This window comes from Ranitomeya variabilis, chromosome 7 (genome assembly GCF_051348905.1).
Source record: "Ranitomeya variabilis isolate aRanVar5 chromosome 7, aRanVar5.hap1, whole genome shotgun sequence".
Lineage (NCBI taxonomy): Eukaryota > Metazoa > Chordata > Amphibia > Anura > Dendrobatidae > Ranitomeya > Ranitomeya variabilis.
The window spans coordinates 124,223,157-124,237,181 of NC_135238.1; the positions used below are offsets into that span (position 1 = coordinate 124,223,157).

Consider the following 14,025-nt stretch of genomic DNA (forward strand, 5'->3'; position numbering starts at 1 on the left):
GCTCCTGTCGTGCACCCTCAGGGAGGGAAAATAGCAGTCATAGGAAACAAAATCACAGTCTCGTAAGGAGCACTGAGTTGAAAATGGTGGAACCCATAAAAAAAAATTTACTTATTTTTTTAACCCCTTAACCCCCAAGGGTGGTTTGCATGTTAATGACCAGGCCAATTTTTACAATTCTGACCACTGTCCCTTTATGAGATTATAACTCTGGAACGCTTGCATGGATACCGGTGATTCTGACATTGTTTTCTCGAGACATATTATACTTCATGTTAGTGGTAAAATTTCCTTGACATTACTTGCGTTTATTTGTGAAAAAAAATGGAAATTTGGCGAAAATTTAGAAACTTTCGCAATTTTCCAACTTTGAATTTTCATGCCCTTAAATCGCAGAGATATGTAACACAAAATACTTAATAAGTAACATTTCCCACATGTCTACATCAGCACAATTTTGGAACCAAAATTTGTTTTTGTTAGGGAGTTATAAGGGTTAAAAGTTGACCAGCTATTTCTCATTTTTACAACATCATTTTTGTTTTTTAGGGACTACATCACATTTGAAGCAACTTTGAGGGGTCTATATGATAGAAAACACCCAAGTGTGACACCATTCTAAAAACTGCACCCCTCAAGATGCTTAAAATCACATTCAAGAAGTGTATTAACCCTTCAGGTATTTCACAGGAATTTTTGGAATGTTTAAAAAAAAAATAAATAAATAATGAACATTTTACTTTTTTCACAAAAAATTAACTTCAGATCCAATTTGTTTTATTTTACCAAGGGTAACAGGAGAAATTGGACCCTAAAACTTGTTGTACAATTTGTCCTGAGTACGCAGTGGGGGGAACCACTGTTTGGGCGCATGGCAGAGCCCGGAAGGGAAGGAGCGCCGTTTGACTTTTCAATGCAAAATTGGCTGAAATTGAGATAGGATGCCATGTCGCCCCTGATGTGCCTAAACAGTAGAAACCCCCTACAAGTGACACCATTTTGGAAAGTAGACCCCCTAAGGAACATATCTAGATGTGTGGTGAGCACTTTGACCCACCAAGTGCTTCACAGAAGTTTATAATGTAGAGCAGTAAAAATAAAAAATCATATTTTTTTCACAAAAATGATATTTTCGCCCCCAATTTTTTTCCCCAAGGGTAACAGAAGAAATTGGACCCCAAAAGTTGTTGTGCAATTTGTCCTGAGTACGCGGATACTCCATATGTGAGGGTAAACCACTGTTTGAGCGCACGGCAGAGCTCAGAAGGGAAGGAGCGCTGTTTGACTTTCCAATGCAAAATTGAGTGGAATTGAGATAGGAAGCCATGTCGAGTTTGGAGAGCCCCTGATGTGCCTAAACAGTGAAACTCCCCACAAGTGACCCCATATTGGAAACTAGACCCTCAAGGAACTTATCTAGATGTGTTGTGAGAACTTTGAACCCCCAAGTGTTTTCACTACGCAGAGCCGTGAAAATAAAAAATCTTTTTTTTCCCACAAAAATTATTTTTTTAGCCCTCACATTTTGATCCAGGAAGCTGGGTTCCTTCTGCAGCCTATTCGGCAAGTGCTATAGCTAGCCGAATAAGAGGGAACCCAAGCATATTCACTCATCTCTAGTCCTGAATGAGCCATCTAGCTTTTTTTTTAATCAAAAAGTGGTGGGGGGAATAAAATATCCTTCCTTTTTGTTTGACAGATCTCGCATAGAACCTGCTTCTCGACTAGCCACAAGATCTCTGTCAAGCTGTTCTTCTGCTGATCTTCTGATGGGGGTTATTACAAAAGATTGATGCGGCAGATGGTAGAATTCTATTTTCAGGCCGTCCCTTACTATATCCAGGACCAAGGTATGGGAGGAGATGTTCTCTCAGGCCTGACTGAAGAGGGAAAGCCTTCCCCATACTGTTGGTCTGGAGTCATTGTGAGGATTTTTGGGAAGCGGAGAAGGGACCTCCAAACATGAAACCGGTCTCTATTTTGTTGTTACTTTCCCAATTCCTTCTCTCCGCCGGAGGATGTCTATTACATTTTTTCCTCTGAAAAGTCTTCCTCGAATCCCCTGAAAATGTCTAGGATGTCGTACAAACTGTTTCCAAACAAAAATTGGCCATCACACTGTATAGCGCACAATTTATTTTTTGATTGTAGATCTCCCGGATAGCCTTTGAGCCACAGGCCCGTCTTGCTGTATTTGACAGTCCGGCAGACCAAGCCGCTAGTCTCAGAGTCAGCGGATGTGTCCGCTAGGAATGCTTTGGCTCCGTGCAACAAGGGCAAGTTGGACAAAATCTTATCTCTTGATGTTTTACTTTTGAGCTGTTCCTCCAGCAGTTGCAGCCAAATCATAAGGAAACGTGTGACACAAGTTCCGGCAATTGTCAGTTTCAGACCCCCTGCTACTGCCTCCCATGTGTACCTTATATATATCTGCTTTCTCATCTAACAAGTCCCTGAGCACCTCCGAATCCTCAAATGGTAGCGCTTTGATCTTGACACAGCACCATCGATCCTAGGGACCTTATCCCATAGCTCTAAATCTTTTTCCTCAAAAGGAATAGGGCACTGCCATTTTCTTCTGGCGCACCCCCTGATGTCACTCAGGCTCCCATTCCTAGCGTGCCTTTCGCCAATGACATCAGTGGTGCATTCCCCGGATGTGTTTCCCGGCCGCTCCATGGTACGGAGACCAGCATAGAGCCGGCGAGGGGAGTACGGTAGGGGGAGGGCAGTCTCAAACAAGTCTCAGATCTGTCTGCGTCGCCCACACTTGCACAGAGTCCCTATGGAACCCATGAACGGCGCTTCCAGCCACAGGCATGCAACCTGCTCTTCCGGAAATGGGGCAGGCCTGGGTAAGGGATCATTATTCTTTAACCCACGCAGTCAGTCCGAGGTCCCCATCAAGGACAGGAAACTAATGTGGGGGAGAGGTACCGCCTTTTTATTTCAAATTTCCTGTCCTTGCGGGGCAGATCCCTCTCTCAGGTGTGCGGTCATGAGAGAAAGGAAAATTTTACTTTATTTCCCCACAAACATTTTGCTATAGCTCCAAGCTTTTTTTCTTTACTTACACAATGATAACAGGATAAAATGGATGCCAAAATTTGCTGGGCAATTTTCCCCAAGTACGTTGTTACACCATATGGAGGGGAAAACTACTGTTTGGGTGCACAGCAGGGCTCAGAAGGGAAGGAGCGACATTTGACTTTTTGAATGCAAAAATGGATGGAATCGAAAGTGGATGTCCTGTCATGTTTGGAGACCCCCTGATGTGCCTTAACAGTGGAAACCCCCCATAAGTGATGCCATGTTGGAAACTACACCACTCAAGGATTTTATTCATGAGTATAGAGTGAGGATTTTTAATCCAAAAGGTACTAAACAGAATTTGATAACATTATGTCATAATGAATATGTTGTCATTAGTGTTGAGCACAAGTGCTCGTTACTCGAGTTTGTATCATTGTGTTCCGGTATGCACCAAGTATCGCGGGTGCTCGAGTGACCTCGATGCAAACTCGAGTAGCGACCACTTACTATCAACACTAGTCATCATATAGTCAGCATTTTTTTGGAACTTCTGAAAAACCCTAACCCAAATGCTAACCCTTGTCCAATTCTAACAGCAAAGAGTGAAAGAAATAATTATAAAAAAAAAAAAAAAAAGAATCTAAGGGAATGACACAGGGGGATGACATAGTGATCAAAAGCAAATAATTTGTATCTCAGTGATCAAGATGAACCAATAGGAAAAAACCCTGCTGTTGCCAGCCATCAGACCTTGGCAGGCGCACGGCGCATATGCCCGTTTTTGTTTTTTTTCAGGAAGAGGTGGTACGTGGGATGCAGCTGAAGGGACCAGGTAATGGTGGAGGTACCAGGGTGGGGAAAGTGGGGGGCTTAGCGACCTCATTTCTCTCTCCTCTGACATGTATATCATGTCAGAAGAGAGAGAAATATTTTTTTTTTTTTTACAGCTGGCACGCTGTTTTAATGGGATTGCCTTTATTCATTGATTGGGGACCATAAAAACTGACCTACTCCTGGTAGCTGAAACCCCAGAGATTTTCCAACGCAGGGCTTCCATTTTAATGGATATCGGTGTTCATTAAGGGAACCAGAGGACGTCTGTCAAATGACGTTGTGAAGGAGAGAATGGCTAATGAAATCAATTATTAACCTTACATAAGCTAGTTCAGATTTGGTGTAGCAAGATGGCGTCTGCATCCTGTAACAACGCTCTGGAAGGAATTCTTGGAATGTGAAGTAGATACACTGAAGAGTCGACCATACATGGAGCAGACCTAACATGGACCAATTACAGAATGAAATGATTGCTGCTAGATGATCTTTTGTTTGTACTAATAAAATCAGATGTGTGCTAGCTTTTGCTGAGAGAGGAAGTAGCATATATCTAACTTCTGTGTCTGATGCAATTCCCCTATGCAGGCACTTGGCTCATATTTATCAGGTCAGGGACAGGCAATCGCTGAGATCTCAATGTCACTAGCTGGGTCTGTCAAATCAGATGCATGGAAAGTATTTTTTCGTCTTGCAAAATTTCTATAAAATTGTAGTGAATCTGCCATTTGCAAACACACTCCAAATGTCCATTATGTAGGAAGGTAAAATCCACACTTTAGGATTGCACCATCAGTGGACAACAGTGTTTCATCCATTATGTTGCCCACAAGGTCATGTAATGTACTTAAGCACTGAAGATGTCAGACTTACCACTATATTTAGGTTTTGCCGGAGCAAAGCATTCTGGTAATTCAATATGTTCACTTCCTTCTGTAGGAACATGTTATCATTTCCCAGTCTTCTGGATGTCTCCTTTTCTGCAGTTAAAGCACAAGCTAAAGCTCTGTTATTGTTCTTTAGAGAAACCTTCAGAATAGAGGAGTTATCTGAAAGACACAAACATGATACCATGATCGTAAAGACACTTATGACTGTCCACCCATTTGTCATTGATGGGCAATTTACCTTAAAAAGGATCTTTTATCAGGTCTTCCCAATTTAAACTGAAGCCACCATCCTTACCTGCTGCATCACCACAGCCCATCGACCTGTATCTAAGCCATAAACTTCCCCTGCATGTGCTAAAAAATACTTTATATACATCTGGCATATAGAAAGGTCCGGTTCAATGGGTGTCTTTTTGTTCAGCGCCTCCTCAACCCCTGCACTTGCTGTCCTCCTGGCCTGATTGATGTGAATGACATCAGATGCATAGATCGCAGTGAATCTTGTACCTGCACAGCAGGGGCTTAGGCTATATGGTCTGCTCTATAATATTCTTATTAACTCGGAAATGGTTGAGGAAGTACCATCCTCGAATTTTGGATTACAAGAGGAGGAAGACCAGAGAGGACTCAGACTTTAAGGTTGGCCTTAAGAGGGTAGGAAAGAGGGTAGGAAAGGTCCAATAGCTGGATGTTCTAAAGGACTGAAATGTTCAAGAAGGATGGGAGATTTTGCTAAATTAAATTCTCACTGCACAATCGGTAACAATCCCGAAAGGAAGGAAGAATTGGAAGCATTTAAAGAGACCAGGGTGGATGAACACAAAACAATCACTTGTTAAAAAGGGAACAATAAATGTATATCAAATGGAAAAAGAGGGGGCATATCTAAAGAAGAATATTAAGAAGAATTTAATGCTGTTTGCAGGGAATGCAGGGCAAGAGTTAGAAGAGCTAAAGCCAGCAATGAAGCAAAGCTTGCAAGGGAGACCGAATGCAGTAAAAAAGGATTTTGGGGGCATGTCAAAAGCAAAGAAAAAGTCATAGATGCTATAGGACTTTTCAGGATGATAAGGGTGAAGTGGTCAAAAATGATGTTGAGAAGGCCGAACTTTTAAATTCCAATTTTGCAGCTGTGTTCTCTAAAAAAGTAATTGTAACATCAACTGATCTTCACGGTGCCATCAAAGGAATAAAAGAATCCATGCTATCCATAAACAGAGTTGGTGAGGGAACACTTGGCTAATTTAAATCTTCTGGTCCAGATGAATTACATCCTAGGGTACTCAAAGCGTTAAGAGAAAATTGCAGAAACACTAACCAAAATCTTTGAAAAATCCTGAAAAACGGGAGAAGTCCCAGAAGATTGGAGAAGGGCAAATGTTATCCCATCTTCTAAAAAGGAAAGAAGACAGCGCCAGGAAATTACAGGCCAGTAAGCCTTACTTCTATACCAGCAAAGATATTTGAATAAATGATTAAAACGCATCTATGTAAGTACTTGGATAAAAATACAGTAATTATCCAGAGCCAGCATGGTGTGTAGCAAAGAAGTCATGCCAGAATGATTTAATTTCCTTCTATGATGGAATCTCCGACTGAGTGGATCAGGGAAATGCGGTAGATATAGTATATCTCAACTTCAGGAAAGCATTTGATAAAGTATCTCATTCTATCCTTATTGAAAAAAATGACCAAGTATGGGATGGATAAGGCTATGGTTAGGTGGATTCTTAACTGGCTCAGTGATCATACTAAGAGTGGTAATAAATGGTTACACATCCAAATGGAAAAGTGTTTCAAGTGGGGTACCGCAAGGCTCTGTCCTGGCACCAGTGTTGGTCAACATTTTTATAAAAGATCTAGATAAGGGAACTAAAGGTAAACTAATCAAATCTGCAGACGATGCAAAGCTAAGAGGGATAGTTAACACTAGAGAAGACAGAAAGAATTCAGAAGCCTCTAGTAAGCTTGAACAATGGGCAGAGACTAATAGAATGGTATTTGACAGGAAGAAAGGCAAGATTCTACTTTTAGGCATGAAAAACGAACATTACATCTATGGAATGGGAGGAATAGAACTAAGCAACAGCATGCGTGAAAGACTTGGGTATACTAATAGATCACAGACGGCACATGAGTAGTGTTGAGCATTCCGATACCGCAAGTATCGGGTATCGGCCGATATTTGCGGTATCGGAATTCCGATACCGAGATCCGATACTTGCCGCATATCGGATACCGGAATCGGAAGTTCTCAATTCAAACAGCACGAATTCAGCCAATGAGGACTGATTACAAGTGTGGGCACATCCTGTTCAGCATGGTGGGCATGAAACCACTGGCAAGGCTGTGACTGGCTGCTGAAATGATGTCATGCTGCAGTTTAAAAGTCGCTGGCACCATTTTGGGCTCACTCTGCTGTGAATTCAGTTAGGCATAGGATGCTGTGTTCTGACTGAGGGCCAGTTGAGATAGCGATTTGCTTCTTTGTGCTTTTCCCAGGCTAATTTAGCAACCGCTGTGTGTTCACTTTGCTTTTGCCTTGCAGCGCTGTTTTCACAGCGATCTGCAAGGTCTCTGTGTGTGTGTGTGTGAGTGAGTGAGTGCAGCCCACTCTGTAGTCTGTGTGCAGCCATAGCTGGTTGTATTCAGGTCAGGGTGGTTCACTGCCTCATACTGTTCTATCCATTCCATTGTCCTTTTTTGCAAGTAGTGCAGGCTGCTGCACATTTTTTTCAAATAATTCCTATTAGTGACTTTCCACCCGTATCCAGCTAAATTGTGGAAAAACACTACATAGGATAACGTAGAGGAGGTTTTTGGGGCCTTGCAGCGCCGTTTACGGCTGTCTGCACGGTCTCCGTGTGAGTGCAGCTCTCCCTGTTGTCAGTTCATCCCCCAAAAAATAAATAAATAAAGTTCACCAAACACACCACTTTACAGTTGTGTAGGCCACATTAGCTCATATTAAAGTCTAGTCCACACTTTAGAAAATTAGTGTTTCTTATACCTGTTAGGAGCTGTTCAGGAATAAGCACACTAAGCCGTTAGTACTTTTCTGCTTATCTTTATCAGTCAACCAAAATGAAGAAGGCAGGGAGTAAGGCACGTGGGCGTGGGCGCAGAGCAGGGAGAGGACGTGGGGATTCTGTGCCTGACTCATCATCACCCAGTTTCAGCAGGGAACAGTCCTTCATGCGCAGCTTTGTCGGAGAGCGCCGTACACCGCTGCTGCGTGAAGACCAAATTGAAGCCGTTGTCGGATGGATGGCAGCTAACGCATCGACTTCAATTAGTGCCACATCCTCTCAGACACAGAGCACTGGAGAGCACCCATCTGTCTCTTCGCCACCTGCCAAATTGCCCAGGCAGACAGATAGCCCAGGACAGGAGCCGTCTCTACTTCTGTTCTCTGAATCTCTTGGCTTGGAAACAGGGGGCCAGCCAAGCAGCATTGGAGAAATGGAAGAAGAGGCAGTGTGCAGTGATGCCCAACAGCTTTTTCTCTCTGAGTCTGAAGAGGCGGGTGGGCCAGTGCCTCCGGTCACCACACCGCAGAACGCATCCGCTGATGACACTCAGGTGCCACTTTCTGGTGCGTGCTGTGCTGCTGAGACTACCCAGGAGGAGCAGTTGGTGGCAGAGGGTAGTGTAGATGATGAGGTCCTTGACCCATCGTGGCGTGAGGGACAGGAAGGTGGTGGGAGCAGCTCTGAGGAAGAGATTCCCCGAACGGGCCAAAGAGGGAGAGGGAGGGGGAAGACTGCGGATCCTGTAGCCTCCACTTTGGCACCCGTTAGGAGCATGTCTCTTCCAAAAGCCAAAAAGGGCGCTCCCAAGACTTGCAGTGCCTGGTCCTTTTTTGACACAGTTGCAGATGACATTTGCTATGTCAAATGCAAGGTGTGTCATCATAAAATCAAAAGAGGGAAAAATGTCAGCAACCTCAATACCTCCAACATGTGAACATGTGTGGACCAGGCACGTGGCGGAGTTACAAAAACACACTGAAGACCTAGGCCAACCAACAGCGGCAGCTACCACCACTTCAGCTCGTGTTGCCTCTTCCTCCAGCTCACACACAGCTGGTTCGGCTTCCTCCCAGGATCGCCATGGAAGAACCCCTGGCACTGTTGTCCAGAGACCCACTGTAATTCCACCCACAGCACCACGTTCCCAGTCATCCTCACACTCCCAGCCCAGTCTACAGCCATCGGTAGTACAGGCATGGGAGAAAAGGCGGCCTTTCTCGGCAAACCACCCACGAGCACAGGCTCTGACTGCAGGCATTGCCAAACTTGTCACTGGAAATGCTGTCATTCAGGCTGGTGGAGACTGACAGCTTCCGTGACTTGATGCCATTGGCAGTCCCACAGTACAATGTGCCCAGCCGCTTTTATTTCAGCAGGCAAGCCGTCCCTGCCCTGCACATGCATGTGGAGGGACACAAAACACGCGCTACTGAACGCCGTCAGTAGCAAGGTCCACCTCACCACCGATGCGTGGACCAGTCACCATGGACAGGGGCGATACGTTTCCCTCACTGCCCATTGGGTTAATGTTGTTGAGCCGGGTACAGATCGTGCAAGTGGCGCAGGACGTGTCCTGCCCACTCCAAGGATTGCAGGAATCCAGTCTGTACACATTGACTCCTCCTCTTACACAAGTTCCTCAGAATCATCGCTGCAGGAGCCGTCACAGTCCACCTCCACATGGACCCGTGAACGTTTACCTGTTACGACCGACATGAGCACAGCTGTGGCCAAACGTCAACAGGCCGTCTTGAAATTCATTTCTTTGGGGAATCGAAGCCACACAGCGCAGGAGCTCTGGAATGCCATCAAGCAGGAGAGCGATGTGTAGTTTGTGGCAGCGAATCTCCAGCCAGGCATGGTAGTGTGTGATAATGGCCGAAATCTGGTGGCAGCTCTGGGCCTCGGCAACCTCACTCACATCCCATGTCTGGCACATGTGCTCAACTTGGTCGTGCAGAGTTTTTTGAGGGACTATCCGGATCTTGATCACAAGGTCCGCCTAGAGTGTGCTCACTTGCGGCGTTCCAGCACGGCAAAATCGCGCATTGCGGCTCTGCAGCGCCGATTCCACCTTCCGGAACATTGCATCATATGTCACCTACCTACCAGGTGGAATTCCACGTTACATATGTTGGAGCGGTTGTGTGAGCAGCAGCAAGCAGTAATGGAGTACCAGCTGCATCAGGAGCAAAGAAGTCGCACTCCGCGCCGTTCAGACTTCACAACCACAGAGTGGGCCACTATGAAGGACGTCTGCCAGGTTTTGCGTACCTTCGATTATTCCACGCGGATGGCGAGTGCAGATGATGCACTAGTCAGCATGACTGTCCCCCTTATCTGCCTGCTTGAAAAATCACTGCAAGCGCTAAGGGATGATGTTGTGGAAGAGGTGGAGGATGAGGATTCACCATTTCCATCATCTTCTGGACAGTCAGCGCCACGTGGTTCCTCACAAACGCGTAGGCAGGGGACACTTTGTGAGGAGGAGTCAATGGAGGAGGAAGACATCGTTCCAGAGGAGGGAGTTACACAATTGTCCAGTAGTCAGTATGTACAGCGAGGGTGGGGTGATGACGAGCAGGCAGAGATCACGCCTCAAGCAGGGGACAGCGTTTCTTGGCCAGTTGGCAGTCTGCAGCACATGGTTGATTACATGTTGCAGTGCCTGAGAAACAACCGCCGCATCGCCCACATTCTCAACATGTCTGATTATTGGGTGTTCACCCTCCTCGATCCTCGCTACCGGGACAACGTACAAAGCCTCATCACACCGTTGAACCGGGAGCGTAAAATGCGGGAGTACCAAGACACACTGGTGAATTCCATCATCTTCTCCAGTCCAACGGAGAGAAGTGCTGCTAGTGCTTTACAAAGCAGCTCAGTGCGTCCAGGCAGTGGAGGAGGCTCTGCACAAAGAGGGAGCAGAAGCAGTGCCTCTGCCTAAGGCAAGACCAGTATGGCCCAACTGTGGCACAGTTTTTTGTGCCCGCCACAAATGTCTACACCATCACAGACGGCTCCAGTCAGCAGGAGGCAACGGTTCCGTCAGATGGTGACAGACTACATGTCTTGCCCTCTTGCTGTACTCCCAGACGGCTCTTCCCCTTTCAAGTTTTGGGTCTCTAAGCTGGATACATGGCCAGAGCTAAGCCAGTATGCATTGGAGGTGCTGGCTTGCCCTGCGGCTAGTGTATTATCGGAACGCGTCTTTAGTACTGCAGGTGGTGTACTAACAGACCATCGCATGCGACTATCCTCCGATAACGTTGACCGGCTTACTTTCCTGAAAATGAACCAGGCCTGGATCTCGCAGGAATTTGACACTCCTCTTCCTGATTAAATAATTGGGTGACTGTCTACAGTATCCAGGTCTCCTGTTGTGTTCATCTTTCTACCACCTGAACTGTAATTCCTGGGCTCCAACACCGCCAGTTGAGGCTCAGAAGTGCCGTCTGCACAGTCAAAACATACGACCCAGTGTTATTGGGTGTCAGTAACGTCAGCTGATCCCCAGCTGTGTAGCCGGCAATGTGTCCTGCGACCGCCACGCTGACACAACAACTGAAATGTAAGGGAACCTGTCCCCCCCCAGGCGTTTGTTACTGAAAGAGCCACCTTGTGCAGCAGTAATGCTGCACAAGGAAAAGGTAGCTATTTTTGTTTAGCTCCTTGCACACGCAGAACTTAACACTTATAAAATGTGTCCACTGATACCGTAAAACCATCCCGGAGGTGGGACTTTCCTTTGTAATGTGACGCAGCACACCAGTCATTCCTACCCCCTTAGCGCCGTGCGCCGCCTCCTCCGCGTTGTTTGATTCTGTCCCAGAGCCAGCGCTGTTGTTATCCCTTGGCCAGGCACACTTTGCGGTGCCCGTCTTCTGACATCATTTGGTGTCAGGCTGGCTGCGCCTGTGCGGCCGCGCTGGCAGAGATCCCGCCTCGCAGTGTCTTCTGATTTAATCACACTGCGGGCCTGGGATCCATGGGCATGCGCAGTGCATATCTTCACCTCAGGCTGTCACTCATCTTCCTCCGCCTTCTTCAGACTGTGCGCCGTCAGCTGATCCCTAATAGCATGCCACGGCCGTGACACCGCACAGTCTGAAGAAGCCGGAGGGAGGGGAGTGAGAGGCGAGGATATGCACTGCGCATGGCCACGGATCCCAGGCCCGCGGTGGGATTACATTAGACGACACTGCGAGGCGGGATGTAGGCCAGCGCGGCCGCACAGGCGCAGCCAGCCTGACACCAAATGATGTCAGAAGATGGGCAGTGCTAAGTGAGCCTTGCCAAGGGATAACATAACAGCGCAGGCTCCGGGACAGAATCAAACAACGCTGAGGCGGCGGCGCACGGTGCCAAGGGGGTAGGAATGACGGCTGTGCTGCGTAACATTACAAAGGAAAGTCCCACCTCCGGGACGGTTTAACGGTGTGAGGGGACACATTTTATAAGTGTTTAGTTCTGTGTTTGCAAGGAGCATAATGAAAAGAGCCACCTTTTCCTTTGGCATCCTTTGTGATGCAAAAGCTGACTCTTTCAGCTACAAACGCCTTTTTTGGGGGGGGTTAAAGGTTCCCTTTCGACTTGCTCCAATCAGGCTTCGGCCTAAACGGTGTTCCTCTGCTCCTCCTGCTGTCCCTGGGCTCCAACACCGCTAGTTGTTGCCTGGAAGTGCTGTCCGCACAGTCAACAGTCGCTCCTCCGTTAATGGGGTTCAGTAACGTCAGCTGCTCCCCTGCTGTGTGTGCTGCAATACCTCCTATCTGATCCTCCTGCTGTCCCCCTGGGCTCCAACACCGCCAGTTGGCGCCCGGAAGTGCTAGCTGCACAGAGAAAAACACCCGCCAATGTGTCGGTGGGGGTTCAGTAACGCCAGCTGTTCCCCTGCTGTGAAGCCGGCATCGTGTCCTGAAAACGCCATGCAGACACAAGAACTGAAATTGAAGGGAACCTGTCCCCCCCCCAGGTGTTTGTCTGTATAACAGCCACCTTGTACAGCAGTAATGCTGCATTTGTACAAGGTGGCTCATTAAGTTACTCTCCTTGCACACGCGGAACGCAACACGTCTAAAATGTGTCTCCTGAGACCATTAAACCGTCCCTGAGGTGTGACTTTCCTTTGTAATGACACGCTGCAACCCCCTTGGTAGCGCTGCCCGTCTTCTGACATCATTGTTTGGCTGGCTGCGCCTCTGCGGCCGCCCTGCCAGACACAACGCCCCTCGGTGTCTTATTTATTTTGACTGCGAGGGTGTGATTGACGGGCATGAGCAGTGCATATCTTCGCCTGTCACTCATCTCCTTTCGCCTTCTTCAGACTGTACGGCTTCATGGCCGTGGCATGCGATAAGGGATCAGCTGACGCCGTACAGTCTGTAGCAGGTGTAAGGACACGAGTGAGAGGCGAACATATTTACTGCGCAAGGCCATAAATCCCAGACCCACAGTGTGAATTAAGGAAAAGACACTGCAGGGCTGGAATTCATGGTCAACGCGAACCGCACCGGCCGACATGAAATGATGTCAGAAGGCGGGCAGCGCTAACAGCGCATGGCCAAGTGATAACACGACAGCACAGACTCCTGTACAGCTAATAACGATGCTCAGGAGGCTGCGCCCAGCACCAAGGTGGGATTTTTGACAGCTGTGCTGCGTCTCATTAAGAAGGAAAGTCACGCCTCCAAGACAGTTTGACTGTATAAGGGGCTAAATGTTATACGTGTTTCATTCAGCGTCTGCAAGATTCAAAACTTAAAGAGCAACCTTTGACTTGTGGAGCATTACAGCTGCACAAGGTGTGGCTCTTCTAGTTTGTAACACCTGAGGGGGGGGGTTAAAGGTTACCTTTAAAATTGGTTCAATTAGGCTTCGGCCTACACTCTGCTCCCTCTCCTCCTGCTGACCCTGGGCTCTAACACCGCCAGTTGGCGCCCGGAAGTAATAGCTGCACAGAGAAAAACACCCGCCAATGTGTCAGTGGGATTCAGCAACGCCAGCTGTTCCCCTGCTGTGTAGCCAGCATCGTGTCCTGCAAACGCCACGCAGACACAAAGCTGCCACCAGTGCAGGCTTCGGCCTACACTCTGCTCCCTCTCCTCCTGCTGTCCCTGGGCTCTAACACCGTCAGTTGGTGCACGGAAGTGCTGGCTGCACAGAGAAAAACACCTGCCAATGTGTCAGTGGGGTTCAGCAATGCCAGCTGTTCCCCTGCTGTGTAGCCGGCATCGTGT

At 47.3% G+C, this 14,025-nt stretch overlaps 1 protein-coding gene across 4 annotated transcripts in view; it reads right to left on the reverse strand.

Annotated features, from left to right (window-relative positions):
* SGO2 (shugoshin 2) overlaps positions 1–14,025 on the reverse strand; it is a 137,291-nt gene that overhangs the window by 77,286 nt on the left and 45,980 nt on the right. For all 4 annotated transcript variants that reach the window (XM_077275698.1, XM_077275696.1, XM_077275695.1 and 1 more), the window contains exon 3: positions 4,738–4,913. In XM_077275698.1, the coding sequence (XP_077131813.1) occupies positions 4,738–4,913 (176 nt within the window). The remainder of the gene's footprint in view (positions 1–4,737; positions 4,914–14,025) is intronic.